At 49.1% G+C, this 19679-nt stretch overlaps 1 protein-coding gene across 1 annotated transcript in view; it reads left to right on the forward strand.

Moving 5' to 3' along the window:
• The window catches only part of Padi2 (peptidyl arginine deiminase 2), a 52413-nt gene extending 33464 nt beyond the window's left edge, over positions 1–18949 (forward strand). Inside the window, exons 10-16 of the mRNA XM_008822632.1 lie at positions 1019–1126; positions 3833–3984; positions 6104–6248; positions 8120–8213; positions 11055–11140; positions 14419–14547; positions 16601–18949. Coding sequence (XP_008820854.1) covers positions 1019–1126; positions 3833–3984; positions 6104–6248; positions 8120–8213; positions 11055–11140; positions 14419–14547; positions 16601–16834 — 948 coding nt within the window. The 3' untranslated portion in view covers positions 16835–18949. The remainder of the gene's footprint in view (positions 1–1018; positions 1127–3832; positions 3985–6103; positions 6249–8119; positions 8214–11054; positions 11141–14418; positions 14548–16600) is intronic.
• Positions 18950–19679: the final 730 nt, after the last annotated feature.

Genomic DNA, 19679 nt, shown 5'->3' on the forward strand with positions numbered 1-19679 from the left:
CTTCTGTCTGCTCACACCTGCACATGTGCACCATGAACAATATAGCCCCTACAGCTTCTAATGACAGAAACCACTTCCATGTTCATGCATAGAGCCCTGGTGATGGCCTTATGAAGGAATACCCTGTGATCGCTAAAAGAAACAAGGCCATTTGGGACTGGAGAGGTGGCTCAGTGGTTAAGAGCACTGGCTATTCTTGCAGAGGATCTGGGTTTGGTTCCCAGCACCCACCTGGTAGCTAACAACCATTTGTAACTCCAGTTCCAGGGGACCTGGCGCCCTCTTTTGACCTCAGTGGGCACTGCACACATGTGATACATAAACATACATGCAGGCAAAACACTCATACACATAAATAAATCTTTAAAGTAAAAAGAACGAGGCCAGTCGGTGACATACCCTTCATATCGAGTTGTTACTTGAAAGAAAATATATTCAGTATATTGCTATTTGTGTTGTTAAAATGAGGTCAGTGTCTCTAAGAATACTCTTGTGACTGACAGAGATGACCTATGAAAAGATTTACTACCATCATTTGCTTCTAAGGAGAACTGGGAACCAGAGGCAGCCTGTGGAGCTGTGAGGGAGGCAAACTTCCCACTCTGAGCTCATTTCTTTTGTTTTAAATATTTTTTACTACATTTATTTATTATGTGGAGAAGGGGAGTGCTGACAGCCAATGTATGTAGGAGGTCAGAGGACACCTTGCAGTTTCTCTCCTTCTACCATGTGAGTCCCAGGGACTTAGGTTTAGCACAAGCACCCTTACCCACTGAGCCATCTCACCAGCCAGCCCACTTGTTAACATGTTTTAGACCAACTCAAATTTTTCCAGTGCCTCAAACTCTCAGAGAGTTTCTGTCTTCCTCTGGAGTGCTGGGATCAAAGGTGTGCACCACCAGGCCTGCTCATTTGTACATTTTGTCAGTAAACAAATAACCTTCCCATTCCCAAGCCCCATCCATCATGTCTCACGCACCCCTCAGTGTGGCTGACAGCCTTCCCTGATGCCCCACAGGATGAAATTGAGTTTGGCTACATCGAGGCCCCCCACAAAGGCTTCCCGGTGGTGCTGGACTCCCCTCGAGATGGAGAACTGAAGGACTTCCCCATTAAGCAGCTCCTGGTGAGATGCCGAGGACCACCTGGGGGTGACACTGGGGACTCTTAAAGGACAGAGTGCTCAGGACATGTCGGGCATCCTAGGTTAACTGGTCTGCTGCCTGGGGCCTTTTTCTTATCCGAAAGATGGGTCAATGGCCTCTGAGGTTGGATACATTCCCATAATATGGAGAAATAATATGGAGTTTCACAGGCCCTGACCCCTGCTGCTGCCCTGCCCCTCCAACTTGTAGCCAAAGAGGCAGGATGGAGGTCTGCAGTTGTCAGAGCTCATGGCTCTTAACTTGGAGGCTGTGGATCTCAGCACAGTGGGGTTTAGTATAAAGCAGCCTGATGCCTCAATTCCACAGCCATTGTTGCTCCTGCTTTATGGCTTCAACCACCACATGAGGGGTGGGACTGAAATTTCTGTGTTCTTACGATTTGCCCTGAGCCAGGGGTCCGTGCAAAACACTGTACAGAGGCAGGTAGGACAGGAGCCAAGTTAAAATTCAGGACAGGCTCCCCTGTAGATGTCAGGCTATTCAGAGGTGACCCCATGCCAGGTTCACAGCCATTAATTAGCTCCCCTAAATCCCCTCTGGGAAGATGGCAGAGCCAGTGGGGAAGCCCAGCTCTGGGATGACAGAGAAGCGTGGTCGTGAACATCAGTTCTGTATCAGAAAGAGGACCTTAGGCAAGCTACTTAACCTGCATGAGCCTCAGTTTACTCCTCTGTAAAATGGGGAGACATAGTCTCCCAGGATTGTTACCAATCAAAAGCATGTCAAAGGCACCAATGCTGTGCCTGACCATGGCCATCATGCTCTGGTTTTATGGCCCCAGCCCTGAAGGTTGCCTTTGGTGGCCCTCTGTGAGGATACTGCCACTTGCCTAGACACTAGGAGAGAAGGCAATTAAACTGACCATCCCCAGGGTTGCCATGGGCAACAGGCATAAAAGTCAAGCTCCCAGGCCTGTCTCTTCCCCCAGCCTCCACCTGCCTTCAGTGCTCCAGGCTGGCCTGGTTCCAGATGCAGTCTGCATTATTCCCAGAGGCTGGGCCAGGCCTGACTTTGTGCTGCATGCCTGCCAGCTTGTGTGATGCAGTAAAACCCTAGCTGCCAGCCTCTGGCCACCTGTGGCCGGCTCACACATGGCCAACTGGGCCCCCAGGGAAGAAAGTGCTAAGCTGCTACCACCACCCCACCGGGCGTGCCTGGCCCCTGAGCTTGTAAGCTGAGCCAGCATACACGACATGTGCCCGCAACACAGAGCTTTTTGTTTTTATTTTTTATTTTATTTTTTATGTTGTGTCTGAGTATATTGCCCACATGTATATAAAAGCACCCGTGTCATGCAGTGCCAACAGAGGTCAGAAGAGGACATCAAATCCCCTGGAACTGGAGTCATGATCAGCTGTTAGCCACCATGTGGGTGCTGGGAATCAAACCCAGGCCCTCCACAAGAGCAGCCAGTGCTCTTAAGTGCTGAGCCATCTCTCCAGCCCCAACACAGAGCTCTTTAAACAGGGGCTCTTGTCAAGCAAGTTAAGCCCTGCTCTAGTACAAACTCTCAAACAAGATCCCTAGACTTTAAAAAGTCATGAAAGGAATCTAAGATCCAGAGGATGGAGTGGGGTCTCCCCTCCATGTGTACGAAGTCCAGTTCTCAGGAGCTCTATACAGAGAGGGATGCAGAGATGACTGTTTCTGGGCCCAGTGGGCAGATGTGGTTGTTGGTATGGGTTGGGGTGAGTGTATCTGTCAGGTGTCACTAGGTAAAGCTGCAGTGACAAACAAGCTGCAAACCTCAGTGGTTGTCAGCAGCCAGGCTCTCCTGCTGTTCACATTCCAGGGTTGACGGATGGCTGGTCCGCTGGGGTCCTCCTTTCTCATTCTAGAGCCTCAATCAGGACTACAGCCCAGCTGAGAAATGTCACTCCCCTGGCCCAGGAAGGAGGGAAAGTGGTGACACACGCCTAGGTTCTGCAGGATCCTACCACCTCCTCCTTCTCCTAGTCCATAAGCCAGAGCCAGTCATGTGACCCTGAGTTCTTTTTCCAGGAGGTGGCAGAAATCACTGCATTGGGTCAGGATATAAAAATCAAAATTCTCGGCTGGGCGTGGTGGCGCACGACTTTAGTCCCAGCACTTGGGAGGCAGAGGCAGGCAGATCTCTGTGAGTTCAAGGCCAGCCTGGTCTACATAGTGAGTTCCAGGACAACTACAGGGAGACCCTGTCTCAAAAAGACCAAAAAAAAAAAAACCTCAAAATTCTCTTCCTGGGAGTAACTTACTACCCTGCCTCCTCCTAATTTGAAATCTCGCCCGCAGAAAGGGAAACGGAGGGTCAGGGAAGTTCAGTCAGGGGCAGGAAGCATGAGGCCAGGTCTTGAAACCACACTGTGCATTATGTCTGGGGGAAAGAAGCCCAGGCAGAGACCCAGATGCACATATACATATCACACACACACACACACACACATACACATACACACACACACACATACACACACCCTTCCTCCTTTAAGGATTATCAGACTCAGCTTCCACACAGCCAGACCCCAACGGAAATACTGCAGCCTCTATTCATCGTCCTAGAGGCTGGGTCCAGAGGGTCCATCAGGCTGTAGATGACAGAGGGGTTGTCATCAGAGCTGGCCACAGGGGCAGAGAGAGGATTCCTAGGTACAGGAGGCTGAAGCAGATGTGTAACTCTCTCTGCCCAGGGCCCAGATTTTGGCTACGTGACCCGGGACCCTCTCTTTGAGACTATCACCAGCCTCGATTCCTTCGGGAACCTGGAAGTCAGTCCCCCAGTGACCGTCAATGGCAAGGCATACCCCCTTGGCCGGATCCTCATCGGGAGCAGTTTTCCTCTGTAAGCAAAGCCAGGGTATGGATGGGGGCAGTGGGCAGAGAGTATGATTGTCTATTTGTTTTGTTTTGGGGTTTTGTTGTTGTTTGGGGGTTTGTTTGTTGTTTGTTTTGACAGGGTTTTACTATGTAGCCCTGACTGGTCTTGAATTCACAGAGGTCCTCCTGTGAATCCTAGGATTAAAGGTGTGCACTACCACACCTGGCTCGTGACTGTCTCTTCTTGGGTGGCCTGGGGTGTTCATACCTTCAGTGAATGTATGGGACAAATATCTCCCACCACAATGCTTTGTAAATCTATAGATGCTCATGGAAAGAAACCAAGTTAGCCTTTACATCTTAGATCTAATACATAGACTCTTCTCCAAATGGGAGGGTGTATCATGAGGTTTAGACCAGGTAGGGACACAGTGCAGGAGTCTAGGGAAGGAACTGGCAGAGGATGAGTGGGAGAATAAAGAGCACATTGCCCATGATGAAAAAGGATTGGCAAGGCATGGCCCTGCCTCCTGTCATGAATCCCTGGCCCCTTTACCTGTCCACAAAGCCACTACCAGCCAATGACAAGGCAAATTCTACTTTGATCCAAGCAGTTGCTAGGGAGAGAGAGAGCTGCTCCGGTACTCGGTTCACAAAGGGACTACTGGAGCCTGAATGTGTAAGATCACCCAGGATTTAAGTACCAAGTCCCTCTGACACACATGGGATACACTACCATCAAGGGACATGGGCAGTGACCATCAGCCTACCCTCCTCCTCTTTGCCCCCACTCAGTAGTTACTCATCCACATCCACTCAGTCCCTATTTCCTGACTTCACTTCAGTCAATGCCCTGGCCTTGCCTTCAAGGAGATGGTGATCACAGACATGTGAATAGTCCTGACTAAACTGAGGGACTATATATATATGTATGTGTATGTATATGGAGAGAGTGGAGAGAGGATATATAGATATAGATAGGTATGCTAGAGAGATGGCTCGGTGGTTAAAATATTTGCTGTTCTTGCGGAGGGCCCTAGTAGTTCAGTTTCCAGCACCCACATTGGGTTCACAATCACCTGTTCTATGGCGTCCGACACTTTCTTCTGGCATCTGTGAGTACTGCATTTATGTGTATAGACACACACATACACACACACACACACACAGTGCCAGGCACTGTTCTAGACTTGAAATACGACACTGACCAGAATTCAGAGTCACAGTTTGTTTCTAGTGGGGTTGGGAGTACAGATAGTGCTCATGGGAGTAAGTGGAGAAGTCATCCTGATGCCAGTAAAATTCCCAAAGATAAAATAGGGTGTCATGATGAATAGTGATGGGTATGAGGCCCTTTAGCACCTGTGAGTTTGAGGCAGAGACTCTAGAGTCAAGGTGTTAAGGAAGAGGTAGTGATAGGCAGTTTGGAGGGCAAGGTTCTCTAAGCAGGAGGATCAGCAAGAACAAAGACCCAAAGGCAAAGGCCTCTGGCATTCGAGAAGTTGGAAAGGGCTTCCTGGAAGAGCTCTCTCTCTCTCTCTCTCATACACTAATGTGTATGAGTGTTTTATCTGCATGTATGTAAGTGCACCACATGTGTACATTACCCACAAAGGCCAGAAGAGGGCGTCAGATCCCCCGGAACTGAAGTTACAGATGGCTGTTAGCTACCATGTGGGTGCTGGGAATGGAGCCCAGGTCCTCTGCAAGAGCAGCCAGTGCTCTTCACCACTGAGCCAGCTTTCTAGCCTCTGGAGGTGTCTCTTGAACCGATGAAAGATTAAACTGAGCGGAAGTTAGTGTAACAAAAAGGTGATGGCTCGGGCACACTCTGGAGCCATTCCTGTCCCCTCAGCAGTCCAGGCTTCTGAACACAGAAACTGGCAGCCCCCGTAGCCAAAGGCTGCGCTAGGCCCTCCACATAGCTGTGGCCATGGCTGATGCACCTTTGTCCCCCTTGGGCTCCAGTACCTTTCTGCCTATACCAGGGTCTCATCAGCCCTGCAGGCTCAGGCTCCCATCTGTGACTCTGCTGGTGTCACCGTGGTCTGGTCTGGGTTCCAGACACCGAATACCTCAGCCTGCTGTGGTGCAGCAGCAGGTGGGGTGGCCTGCTGTAACGCTCTTCTCCAACCTTGCCCTAGGTCTGGCGGCCGGAGGATGACCAAGGTGGTGCGTGACTTCCTGAAGGCCCAGCAGGTGCAGGCACCCGTCGAGCTCTACTCTGACTGGCTAACTGTTGGCCACGTAGATGAGTTCATGACCTTCATCCCCATCCCTGGCACAAAGGTGAGCTAGTCCCCAACACCAGCATAAATAGCATAGTGCAGAATGCTTGCACTACCAGGCCTTGCCAGAAGGGGGTGGGATCTAGAGGAGACTTGGTGTAGAGGAAGAAGGAAGTAGGCTGAGGTTGGCTTGTATTTAGGGACTTGGGGTAGGCAAATTTCCAATCCAACAAATCCAAAATACTAGTATTTCAATATGTAAGCAATATGAAAGCTTATGTTAGTGTGTGTGTGTGTGTGTGTGTGTGTGTGTGTGTGTATAGATAAGAGGTTGATGTCAGGTTTTTTGTTTTTGTTTGGGGTTGGTTTTTTGTTTTGTTTGTCTTTTTGAGACAGGGACTCCCTGTAGCCCCAGCTGGCCTGGAGCTCCCTAAGTAAACCAGGCTGGCGTCTCACAGAGATCTGCCTGACTCTGTCTCCCAAGCGCTGGGACTAAAAGTGCACACCACCACACCCATCTCCATCCTATTTTTCGAATCACTGACAAAACCTGGAATTCACCAATTGACTGGGTCAGCTGGCCAGTGAACTCCAGGGACCTTCTTGTTTCTGTCTCCCCACCGCCCCCTCCCTCACCGCCCCCCCACCCTGTGCTGGGATTACAGCTGTAGTGTCAGACTTTTTCTTTTTACAGGTGCTGGGGATCCAAACCCAGGTCCTCATGCTTGCACAACTAGCACTTTGCTAACGGAGCCACCCCCCAGCCCAGTGTGAAAATTATTGCTTTCCATTCTTTTTTCACACCAAGTCTTCATATTTCAGTTACATCTCAGCTTGGACTAGATGCAGTTCAAGGGCTCAGCAGTCACACAGGGCTAAGGGCTAATTGGCCAAAACATTCCAGGTTGGGCCTAAGGCTCTGGGGTGGGCGTGGGGGTGAAGAAATGGTTGCCACTGTGTTCCTTAGAAATTTTTTGCAAATGGCCTGGCCTCTAGGAGTCCTTCCTGCTCTCCAAGTCCACTTTTTAAAAAATATTTTATTTATTATTTTTATGTTATGCACATGTGTGTGTTGCCTGCATGTAGGTAAGTGCACCCATGTTGTGCAATGCCCACAGAAGGCAGAAGAGGCTGTCAGATCCCCTGGAACTGGAGTTATGGACAGTTGTTAGTTGCCATGTGGGTACTAGGATTCAAACCCGGGACTTCTGCAAAAGTAGTCAGTGTTCTTAACCACTGAACCATCTTTCCAGCCCCCAAGGCCACTTTTTAAAAATGTGTTTATTTTTATTTTTATGTGTATGAGTATTTTACCTGCATTTATGTAAGTGCACTTGTGTCATACAATGCCTGTGGAGGTCAGAAGAGGGCGTTGGATCCCCTGGAACTGGAGTTACAGTCTTAGCTGCCATGTGGGTGCTGGGAACTGAACCCAGAGCCTCTGGAAGAGCAGCCAATGCTCTTAGCCAGTGAGCCATCTCTCCAGCCCCCCAAGGCCACTTTTTAAAAAATATTTTATTATTTTTTAATTTTATGTGTATGAGGGTATTGCCTGCATATATGTAAGTGCATCCATGTTGTACAGTACCCAGGGAGATCAGAAGAGGGTGTCAGATTCCCCTGGAACTGGAGTTATGGACAATTGTTCGCTACCATGTGGGTGCTGGGAACCAAACCTAGTTCAGTGCCAGTGCTCTTAACCCCTGAGCCATCTCTCCAGCCCCACAAGGCCACTTTTGACCCTACTGTGACCTGAAGATGCTGCTGAGATGAAAAAAGGGTGAAACACAGTTCTGTGGGACAGAAAGACCCTACCAGGAGCCAGCCGCACCTGGCATGGGAGGCATGAGGTGCTGCCCGGCCAGGGTCCTGTCCATCTGTCTCTCTGGTGCCTTCCCCTAATGACCCTATGCCGCTGGACATTTCTTGCAGGGATTTCGATTGCTCATGGCCAGCACCTCGGCCTGCTACAAGCTCTTCCGGGAGAAGCAGAAAGAAGGCCATGGGGAGGCCATCATGTTCAAGGGTGAGTGGTCACAGGTCCCTGACAGGCAGCCCCAGAGGAACCCTTGTCGTGAGCACCCAGTTCTACCACCCTGGGCTCTGTGAGGCCACTCTGGTGGGAAACAGCCCTGGCTGCTGCTTACTGCCAACTGTACATGGCTGGGAATGTGGCTTAGTTGGTAGAGTGCCTGCCTAGCATGCACGAAGCCCTGGGTTCGATCCCAGCACCACATAAAGCTGGATATAGTGGTCCATGCCTATAATCCCAGCACTCTGGAGGTGAAGACAATAGAATCAGAAGTTCAATGTCATGAAACTGTCTCAAAAAAAAAAAAATGTGAGGCTAGAGAGATGGCTCAGCAGTAAAGAGCACTGGCTGCTCTGCAGAGGACCTGGGTTTGGTTCCCCACATCCACATGGCAGGTAACAACAGTCTGTAACTCCAGTTCCAAGGGATCTGATGCCCTCTTCTGACCTCTGAGGGCATTGCGCAATATGGGTGCACTTACATACATTCAGGCAGTAATACACATAAAATAAAAATGAATGATAAATAAAATTTTTTTAATGTGCAAAAGTATGTCTTTGGAGCTAGTATTTGGAAGGGCCAGACCCAGATGGAGCTAAAGGACCCTAAAGTGGCATGTGTATCTGCACCCAGGAGCTTGTGTTTTCAAAAGGGTTTGTTTTGATTTACCTAGGGATCCTAGGGCCATATCTCATACACATACACACACACACACACACCCTCCAGAGGCCTAGATAGGGATCAGCGCTGATACTGGAGGCAGGAAGAGAAGAGTCTTACGCTAACATCTTGCCTGGGGTCTGGAGTGAGACTAGATCTGCCTGCTAAATGGGACAGCCAGCCATGAGTTGTTCTGAGCTTGAATTAATCATGAGAAAGAGAAGCAGCTGGGGGAGCCTCCAGTAGGGTGAGCAAGGCCACCGGGCCTGCTGCTCTCTCCCACTGTGGTAAAAATAGATGACATCTTCACCACCTCTAAGTCCAGTGTATTTACAGCATTGACTAGCAATCATCAGTCTTATCCCATTAGATTATTTTTCTTTTTTCTTAAATTACTTTTTTGCTACTTCTTAAGGGATCCGACACTCCTTGCCTGTGACCCCAGGACTGGTTAATGGTTAGTTACTGTCCTCCACATCTGAAGAGTATTCCTGACTGTCTCTGATGGCCACAGACCAATTTACGACAGCTGTCCTTTTTCTGTTTGGATTTTTGTGTTTTTGAGACAGGGTCTCCCTATAGCCCCAGCTGTCCTGGAACCTATGTAGACTAGGCTGGCCTTAAACTCAAAGAGATCCTCCTGCCTCTGCCTCCTCAGTGCTGGGATTAAAGGCGTGCGGCACCATACTTGGCTAAGATAGCTGTCCTTTTATGCTTTTCTTCCTATGGGAACTCTCTTCCTGGGTTGGCAGGCCTGAGGCTTGGCTTTCTGGAGGCTTCCTTTTTATGTTAAATTTGCCCTAAATGTTGCCATCACAATCCAGGAACCATGATTATCTGTGTTAATAAGGTGAGCAGCAGGTGGTCGCAGCTCAGGGTCAGGGTCTCACAATCCTGAGATCTTTGCTACTGTTGAGCTCCATGCCTGGGATGTACAGCTTTTCCTAGATCAGGCAAAAATCAAAGATAACAGGTGTGCATACCTGTGGTCCCAGCACCCAGGAGGCTGAGACAGGAAGGCTACAGGTTCCAGACCTACCCACACTCCATAGAGAGAACCTATCTAAAAAAATGAAAAAGATCCAGGCATGGTGGTTCACGCCTTTAATCCCAGCACTTGGGAGACAGAGGCACAGGGATTTCTGTGAATTTGACGCCAGCGTGGTCTACATGGTGAGTTCTAGGCCAGCTGGGGCTACAGAGAGACCCTGTCTCAAAAAGATCAAAAAAAAAGAAAATTTTTTGTTTTTGTTTTTTATTTATGTGTATTTCTGTGTGTGTACTTGTGTGAGTTTATGTGCACCACATGTGTGCAATACCCATGGAGGTCAGAAGAGGGCATCAGATCTCCTGGAATTAGAGTTACAAGTGGTTGTGAGTCACCATGTGGGTGCTGGGAACTGAAACCAGGTCCTCTGCAAGACCAGTGAGTGCTCTTAACAAATGAATGAAGAACACAGGCCTGCAGTACTCTTGACCACTTGTGGTGTGGGGGACCTTGTAGGAGTCATGGCACATCTGTGTCTCAGTTTCCTCATCTTTAACAGCAGCAGCTATCTCAAGAATGGAGGGCGGGGGGTACTCCTGAGTTCATCCACATAAAGCATTTAAAGGAATGCCTACCTGAACTGGAGACCTGGTTCAGTGGCAGAGGGCTTGCCTGGTGTATGGGAGGCTTTGGGTTCCAACCCCAGGGCCAGGGCAGGGAGGGAAGGAGGGAGGGAGGGAGGGAGGGAGGGAGGGGAGGGAGGAATGAAAGGAAGGAAGGAAGGAAATAAGGAAGGAAAAGCAGCAGATGCTCGTGTTAGGTGTCACTAATCAGTGGGCTGTTTGTGAAGAGGGATGCAAAGTCAAGCCCTCTGTGGAGCACTCTCAGAAGGGTGTCTCTCCCTTGTCAATTGCTGGTGTTTAGGAGTAGGCTGTAGATGGGGGACCCAAGCCAACTACTCCCTATCAACCAAAGAGAGAACAAGATGCCAGTGCTTCCTTCCTGGTTCAGGAGACATGATGGACAGGGGAAAAAGAGTATGCACTGCCCTCCCCAGGCAGAGGAGCCTCCTCCCCTCAACCCCAGCCTGGCCCCAGAACCCTGACCCTACCCCAGCCAGCAGTAAGCCCAGACAGAGCACCCAGCCAGGTAGCTGAGCTTTGACTGTCACCCTCTGATCCCCACAGGCTTGGGGGGCATGAGCGGCAAGCGGATCACCATCAACAAGATCCTGTCCAATGAGAGCCTCATACAGGAGAACCTGTACTTCCAGGTATGGACAGGCCTAGGGCCTGGGAGGGACCAGCTACACATACCCTGTCTCAGGGTTCTGTGACTAACAGCCAGGGGCTCAGGACTTCTGGCCCAGAGTGCATCAGCACCAGAGGGGCCCTAACCAACATCTGATGTGTCTGCTTGCTAATGACGAAGGGCAAAGGGCTCACAGAATTCTCAACTCTTCTACAGAGAAGCAAACAGGAGAGCTGGAAAGCTGTTGTTCTTCCAAAGCACTGAGAGTTCTGTTTCATGACAGCCTGCGTTGCTCTGGGGAGATGTACCCTTTAAAACAAAAGCTACAGATGTGCAGTCCATGAAAATGTTTACACAAGCTGGTGCCCTAACCTTTGAGTTTTAGGATCTCACAGATCTCTAAAGGGTTAAGTCAGTACATGGAGCAGCCATTCTGAGTCTCTGAGCCTCAGAAGTTGCACCAGAAATAGAAACCAGAGCTAGAGATGTAGTTCACCTAGCATGCATGAATCCCTGGGTTTGATCCCCAGCATTACATAAAACTGGTCATGGTGGTGCAGACCTGTAATCCCAGCACTCTGGAAGTTGAGGTAGGAGAATCAGAAGTTCAGGGTCGTTCTCAGCTGCAGATTGAGTTCAAGGCTAGCCTAGGCTACATGAGGCTCTGTATTAAAAGAAAAAAGGAAGGAAAGGAGGGAGAGAGGGAGAGAGGGAAGAGATAAAGAGAGATAGAAAACAGTCATTCATTTCCATGAGCCTGTCTTAAAGGGTCAAGTCTTTTTAAAAAGCAGAACTGATTTAAAGAAGGCCTGTTTGGCTTATTAGAGTGCAAAGTCCAGCAGTGGTGTGGATTTCAGGCACAGGCTGATCAAGGCTTCAGAGTCTCTTCTATGATTTGTGGTCCCTGCAGGTTCCTTGTGGCAGGAGCATGGCTGCAGAAGTTCTAGGCCTCACATAAACACAGCACAGCACCCACAAAGAGAGAGCGATTAGATGCCCCCAACACTTAAACAAGAGCTTGCACTTCACCAGATCCGTGGTGGTACAGACCTTTAATCTGAGCACTGCAGAAGCTGCAGTAGGTTCTGTGAATTCCCACTGCAGCTGAGCTAGGCCCTCACTGGCTGCTCCTGTGTGACCTATGATGTCCCTTCATGATCACTGTGAGAAACAGACTCCCGCTTCCTAACAAGAGCGCCGGGGTCTACTGAGTAGCCAGAGTGAGACAGTTTAGTTAATGATTTTTGCAAAGCCAGGTGCAGAACGATGGATACACTAATTGAGCACAGAACAGGTTTTGGGTTTTGTTTGTTTGTAAGTTCAAGGACAATTTTATGAGAGTTTAAAAGAAAAGCCCTCAAGGCATGCAAGCTGTAAATCTCAGGAGCTGCCTGGAGGAGGTGAGGGAAGGGAAAAGGAGAAAGCCACAGTCATGCCCGAGGTCAGACACATGAAGGACCAGCTGCCACATGGCAGAAAGGGAGCTTTAGAGAAGGAGGAAGGAAACCCAAAATGTCGGGGAACCCCAAAGTGTTAGGGAGAGCATGCTTAGAAAAGAGATAAAAAGAAACCAGGAGAGGCTACAGTTTGCTGGAGAATAGAAAAGCAGGCAGACTTACAAAGCTACAGGTCTGCAGCCTGGTAAGCCACTGCCCAAACAGTTTTTATAACCCTAATGCAAGCCCCTGCCTCCTTTTACTCACTGGCTGAGCAATCAGGAGGGTAGAGCCCCACACGTCATTTAAGACATATCTTTCCCTCAGCCACTTACATTTGTTTTTTGTTTTTTGTTTTTTTTTTTTTGGTCTTTCTGAGACAGGGTCTCCCTGTAGCCCCAGCTGGCCTGGAACTCACTTTGTAGACCAGGCTGGCCTCGAACTCACAGAGATCCGCCTGCCTCTGCCTCCCAAGTGCTGGGATTAAAGGTATGCGCCACCACGCCCTGCTACATTTGTCTGTTTTTTTAACAAAGACCATGCATTTTTTCATTTTTCATCTCTGTGTTTTACATCCTTGTTGCAAATGACATTGTTACATCTGTCTGTTGTTAGGCAATCTGCGATATTAGTAATTTCCTACTGTAAACCTTTGGTTTGGAGGGTTGGTGGCTGGATTAGTAGAGCTGGGGGTGGGAAATAGCTAGACTAGCAGGTATTAGCAGGGGTCTGGTGTTTTCTGTTTGTAGCTGAGCCTCAAGATACCTTTGAAAATGGACCCTTGTTTCTTATTTCTTACAATCATGACTCAGCATCAGGGGGGAACTGAGGTCTCACTGACACCCCTGCTTTTAGCAGTAGGAGCCTGGGTAACTCACTAAGGACTCGGGGCCTGGCGAGATGGCTTAGCAGGTAAAGGCACTTACTACCAATCCTGATGACCTGAATTCAATCCCCAGGACCCACATCATGGAAGGAGAGAACTGACTCCTGCAAGTTGTCCTCCAACCTCCACACATGCTCCATGGCACCCATGTGCTATACACACACACACACACACACACACACACAAAGAAATATACATTGAGGGGCTGGGGAGATGGCTCAGCGGTTAAGAACACTGGTTGTTCTTGCAGAAGACCCAGGTTTGAATCCCAGCACCCATATGGCAGCTAACAACTGTCCATAACTCCAGTTCCAGGGGATCTGACAGCCTCTTCTGTCCTCCATGGGCATTGCACGACACAGGTGCTATTACCTACATGCAGGCAATACACGCATACACATAAAAAATAAAAATAATAAAGCCGGGAGTGGTGGCACACGCCTTTAATCCCAGCACTCAGGGGGCAGAGGCAGGTGGATCTCTGTGAGTTCAAGGCCAGCCTGGTCTACATAGTGAGTTCCAGGAGAGCTGGGGCTACAGGGAGACCCTGTCTCAAAAAGACCAAAAATAATAATAATAATAATAATAATAAATTTATAAAAAGAAATGTACATTGAAAAAATATAAGAGATAATAAATGGCAGTGTGGCCCAAAGTTGGAAACCTGTATACATAGTAGGATGGGAGCCAGGCACCAAGCTTACTTCCCATCACTATCAGCAAATCCTCATCAGTTTTAGGGTTGGCCTGCAGGACGGGTAAGATGCCATGTGAGAAGCCCTTGGCCCAGGATCTGGCTCATGGTAGGCACTTAGCAAGCTGCAGTTGTAGGTGTTATTCCTTGACCTTCCCCTGTTGCCGTCATTATTGCTCCTGACCTCAGCCCTGCTGGAGAGACATGGGAGTCTCTCTGGAGTACAGGCAAGGTGGCAGGTATGCGTCCCCTGACCTGTATGCTGTCTCCTTCCCCTCACCTAGCGTTGTCTGGACTGGAACCGTGACATTCTCAAGAAGGAGCTGGGACTGACTGAGAGGGACATCATTGACCTGCCTGCTCTGTTCAAGATGGATGACAACCGACAGGCCAGGGCCTTCTTCCCTAACATGGTGAGACCCTGCAGACCCTGACTCTCTCTCATCCCATACCAAGCAGGGGCAGCCAGCTCTAGAAGGGCACAGCTGAGTGGCTGTGTGACCCCACCACTGTCTCTTGCCCTCTCTGAAGGGTGGTATGCTTAACATCATTGTCTCACTGAGATTCTCAGAAGCCATAGCAGGTAGGAGAATATTTTGCTTTAAAAGGTCAACATCTGCCAGGTATGGTGGTACACACCTGTGGTCCCAGCACTTGGGAGGCAGAGGCAGGGAGATCGCTGTGAGTTCAAGGCCAGCCTGGTCTACATAGTGAGTTCCAGGCCTGCTGGGGCTACAGGGAGACCCTGTTTCAAAAAGACCAAAAAAGAAAAAAGGTCAACGTCAAGCCAGATGTGGTAGTGCACACCTTTAATCCCAAGATCAGAAGTTCAAATTCATCTTCAATATGTAGCAAGTTCAAGTATAGCCTGGTGTATATGAAAAAAAGGCTTGCACTGGAAAGATGACTCTGTGGTTAAGAGTACTTGTTATTCTTCCACAGGACCTGAGTTCAGTTCCCAGCACACACATGGTGGCTCACAACCACCTGCATGCATGTGCTGCACATGTAGATACTCGGGCACATATATACATATAAAATAAATAATTTTATCTTGTCTTTTTGAGAAAGGGTCTCCCTGTAGCCCCAGCTGGCCTGGAACTCACTATATAGACCAGACTGGCCTCTATCTCACAGAGATCTGCCTGCCTCTGCCCACCCCCATCCCCCAGTCCCAGGATTTAAAGGCATGTGCCACCATACCCAGCTAAAATAACTTTTTTTTTTTTTTTTTTCTTTTTAAAAAAGGGTCTCCCTGTAGCCCCAGCAGGCCTGGAACTCACTATGTAGACCAGGCCGGCCTTGAACTCACAGAGATCTGCCTGCCTCTGCCTCCCGAGTGCTGGGATTAAAGGTGTGCACCACCATGCCTGGCTTTAATTTTTTTAATTTATTTTTATTTTGGCTGGGCATGGTGGCACACGCCTTTAATCCCAGCACTCAGGAGGCAGAGGCAGGCAGATCTCTGTGAGTTCAAGGCCGGCCTGGTCTACAAAGTGAGTTCCAGGCCAGCTGGGGCTACAGGGAGACCCTGTCTCAAAAAGACCAAAAAAAATTTTTTTTATTTTTATTTTCTGTGTATGAGTGTTTTGCCTGCATGTATGTAAGTGCACCCATGTCATGCGATGCCCAAAGAGGACAGAAGAGGGTGTGGGATCCCCTGGAACTAGAGTTGTTAATCACCATGTGGGTGTTGGGATTCAAACCTGGGTCTTCTAAAAGAGCAGTCAATGCTCTTAACCGCTGAGCCATCAATCCAGTCCCAAATAAGTAAATTTTTTTTTTAATTTTTTTAAACTGGGAAAGGAGAGATGGCTGAACAGTTAAGAGTGCTTGCTGCTTTTCCAGGGGACCTAAGTTTGGTTCCTAGCACCCACATCAGGCAGTCAGAACTGTCTATAACTCCAGATGCAAGGAATCTAACACCTTCTTCTGGCCTTCTCAGATACCTGCACACACATGTCAGACACACACACACACACACACACACACACACACACACACACACATAAATGAAAATAAATAAATAAACCTGTTTTAAAGGCTGGGGAGGTAGCTCAGTAGATAAATTACTTACCATGCAAACATGAGGACTTGAGTTTAAGTCCCCAGAACCTACATAAAAACCAGACATGTATAATAAGCATCTATAACCCCATCGCTCTTATGGGACAGAAGCAGGAACATCCTGGAAGCTCATAGACCAGCTAGCTTGGCACACACAGCAGAAAAACATGCATACATGCATGAACACACACAGGTGGGTGCTCTTGCACACACAGGCTGATAGTCTGGTTTTCCATTTCAGTCTTGCTATCTGCCCATTGCTTAGCTCACTCTGTGTCTCAGTTTCCCCACCTATGGATCCTGATACCTCTTCCTTCGTGGGATACTGATGTGGGCCTAAGAGGCTTGGCACCGGCAGGCAAGTGGTGACCGCTCCCTGAACACTCGCTTCCCTCCCAGGTGAACATGATTGTGCTCAACAAGGACCTGGGCATCCCCAAGCCTTTCGGACCACAGGTGGAGGAGGAGTGCTGCCTGGAAACACACGTGTGTGGCCTGCTGGAGCCCCTGGGCCTCACCTGCACCTTCATCGATGATATCTCCGCCTACCACAAATTTCTGGGGGAAGTTCACTGTGGTACAAATGTTCACAGGAAGCCCTTCACCTTCAAATGGTGGCACATGGTGCCCTGACCAGCAGGGCCCTGGCTCTCCTTCCTTCCTTAGGGTCTCCAGGCCTCTCAGGCCCCCAGGTCCCTCCCCTGCCTGACCCTGACTGGTGGCCACACTGAGAGACCTTCAGGAAGTGGATGGGATTTGAGGAACCTGTGCTTTGCTGTCCCTGGGAAGGGCCTCAGTGTCCACTGAAGCCATCCCCCATGAGCCCAACTGTCCCTCGCAAAAATATCTGGAAAATTGGCCAGTATCTGCAGAGCCCTGGCAGGAAAAACAAAACTCAAAAAAATCATATGGTCAGACCATTCCCTAAGAACTCTTAGTCTCTCTTCCAGATCAGAATGAAGGGGAAAAGAAAGGCAGGTCTGGGATCACTGGCTCCTCCAGCACCACACTGAAGTTCAAGGTAGAACACGTGGCCAGTGACCCCAGATTGACATCCCCGGGCCTCCAGTGGCTTCCTCCAGTCATCCATTCCTTACCTCCTCCCAGTCGCTCAGGGCTTCCTGTGCACACTGAGTCCCTACTCCCTGAGGGTCCAATCATTCAGCTTAGAAACTTCCAGAAACAGATCTTACCAGAGCAGAGTTCTCCACTCTTTGTAGATGCATACTGCCCCCATGTTCAGGGTTCTCTCCCCAAACCAGCATCTGTGGGCCAGAGTTCAGTATATAAAGATGCCCCCAGTCAAGGCTATTCATCCTCTCTTGCCTGGTCCTCAATTCTCTGGTCAGTCCCTGGGCCCCTCTTCCCACCACTTCCACCTCTTTCTTATTTCTGATCCTGCCCCCCAGCCAGGTTCAGGCCTCCCCAGGACGTGAGAAACAACCTGTCTCTCCTCAGACATCAGCCCCAATCCTTAAAGGCACTGGCCCAACCTCTATCCTCACTGACCAGTTTGGGTCAGCTGCTGCCTCAGAGGTGAATTCCCCAGAGTGCTTTCAAAAGTCCCTCTATCTGGTCATAGCCCAACTCATTCCCCCAGGCTCAGCTAGAAAAAGCTCCTTTAGGGCCAGGAGCATAGAGAATAATAATTCCTCTTTGAAAGGTTAAAATGTCCTGTTTGGCCAGGTGTGGTGGCACATGCTTTTAGTCCCAGCACTTGGGAGGCAGAGGCATGCAGATCTCTGTGAGCTCAAGGCCAGTTTGGTCTACATAAGGAGTTTCAGGTCAGCCAAAACTCCTATCTCAACAAACAAAAAGCAAATGAAAACAAATCCTGTTTTCCGCTCTTAGGCCAACAGCACCCTGAAGATCTTCAGTCATGGGATCAACATTTGTTGCATGCTACAGAAACAGTCACTGTGTTGGGCTTTGAAAACACAAGCTGTCCCTACAGGCAAAACCCACATTTAAACAGCCAGAATTTGCCCTTACTGTGAGAGGCTCTTTAAAAATGCCACCCACTAGATCCAGGGCACCAGGCAGTGCCCTGGTGAGAAAGGGATGTGGCTTATGTAAACAGACCCCTTCTCATTCAGCTGGGCTTGTACAGCGCCATCTGTCACATCAGGCCCCAGAGCCTCAGAAGCTGTTGTCCCCACTCTGGGGACAGTGGTGCCTGCCCTTGAAGGCCAGAGCCCCAAATCCTGTCTCCCGCCTGAGTGCTGAAAACACTCAGAACTCTCTGAGGGTATTTGTCATGTGAGTGTGTTTGGTTAATGTGGCTTTGTGGCTTGCTTTTATTTTTATCTAGTCTACATTAAGGGGAAGTGAGTGCCTCCCATATGGAGACTGCATGTCTTTGTAGAGTGCCCTAAGACTCTCCCCAGCCTAAGTCAGTCATTTCTGAAATTTCTGGAACCCCAGGACTCAGACACTGCACCAACCCATCTCACTTACCCATCCAGTATGACTCCTCTCAGTGTGGACACTCTGCCCCCCATGGACTCCTCACTCTTCCCTGCCCCCACTTTCTGTAAAGATAGGCCTAGAACATGCTTCTGGGTTGCAAAACACAGCAGGGTTCCTGTTTCAATGTTGCTTTTGAAATATTCTGTGAAGGGCGAGGGACTGACATGAAGACGGCAGGAGCTGGGCAGACTCAACTTCTAGCAAAAGGCCTAATGGAGAATGAAAGGTGTTTGGGAAGAGCCAGACTACAGAGCAATAAAATGAACTGTCCAAGGGAAAGTTACGAGGCTCTGGTGTGATGTTCTTTGCAGCTTCCTAGGGTCCCAAGTGATGCGGCTTACTCTTGCCTCTGAAGCTCCTGCTGTTCTGGACACAAAGTCCCAGCTCTTGGCAAGCTCATCTCAAGGACCTGGTAGCCTACACACCCAGGGCTGTTTGTAGGGTATTGGCCCAATGTCACAACCAATACCCACAGTAAAGTGATCGTGTTTTAATGGTGAGGTTCCCAGAAGCAGACTGAGATGAGTAAGTGATTTGTTAGAAAGTGCGTCCAGGGGCTGGAGAGACAGCTCAACAGTTAAGAACACTGTTCTTGCAGAAGACCCGGGTTCGAATCCCAGCACCCACTTGGCAGCTAACAACTATCCGTAACTCCAGTTCTAGGGGATCAAACCACCTCTTCTGTCCTCCGCGGGCATTGCACGACACGGGTGCACTTACCTACATGCAGGCAATACACTCATACACATAAAAATAATATTTTTTTAAAAATAAAAGAAAGTGCATCCAGGAGAAACCAATCCGAGAACTGGGGGAGCAGGACAGGGAAGGGGAAGAAGCAAGTGTATGATTTCAGGAACCAGCTCCTGTTATTTTTTTATTATTATTTTCAGACAAAGTCTTGTATCCCAGAGTGGCCTCAAATTTACAACCCTCCTGCTTCAGCCTTCTCATGTGCAGGATTACAGGCATGTACCACCTTCACTTGGCTGCACACATGGAGTTTTAA

This window comes from Nannospalax galili, unplaced genomic scaffold, assembly GCF_000622305.1.
Source record: "Nannospalax galili isolate Female #2095 unplaced genomic scaffold, S.galili_v1.0 scaffold548, whole genome shotgun sequence".
NCBI lineage: Eukaryota > Metazoa > Chordata > Mammalia > Rodentia > Spalacidae > Nannospalax > Nannospalax galili.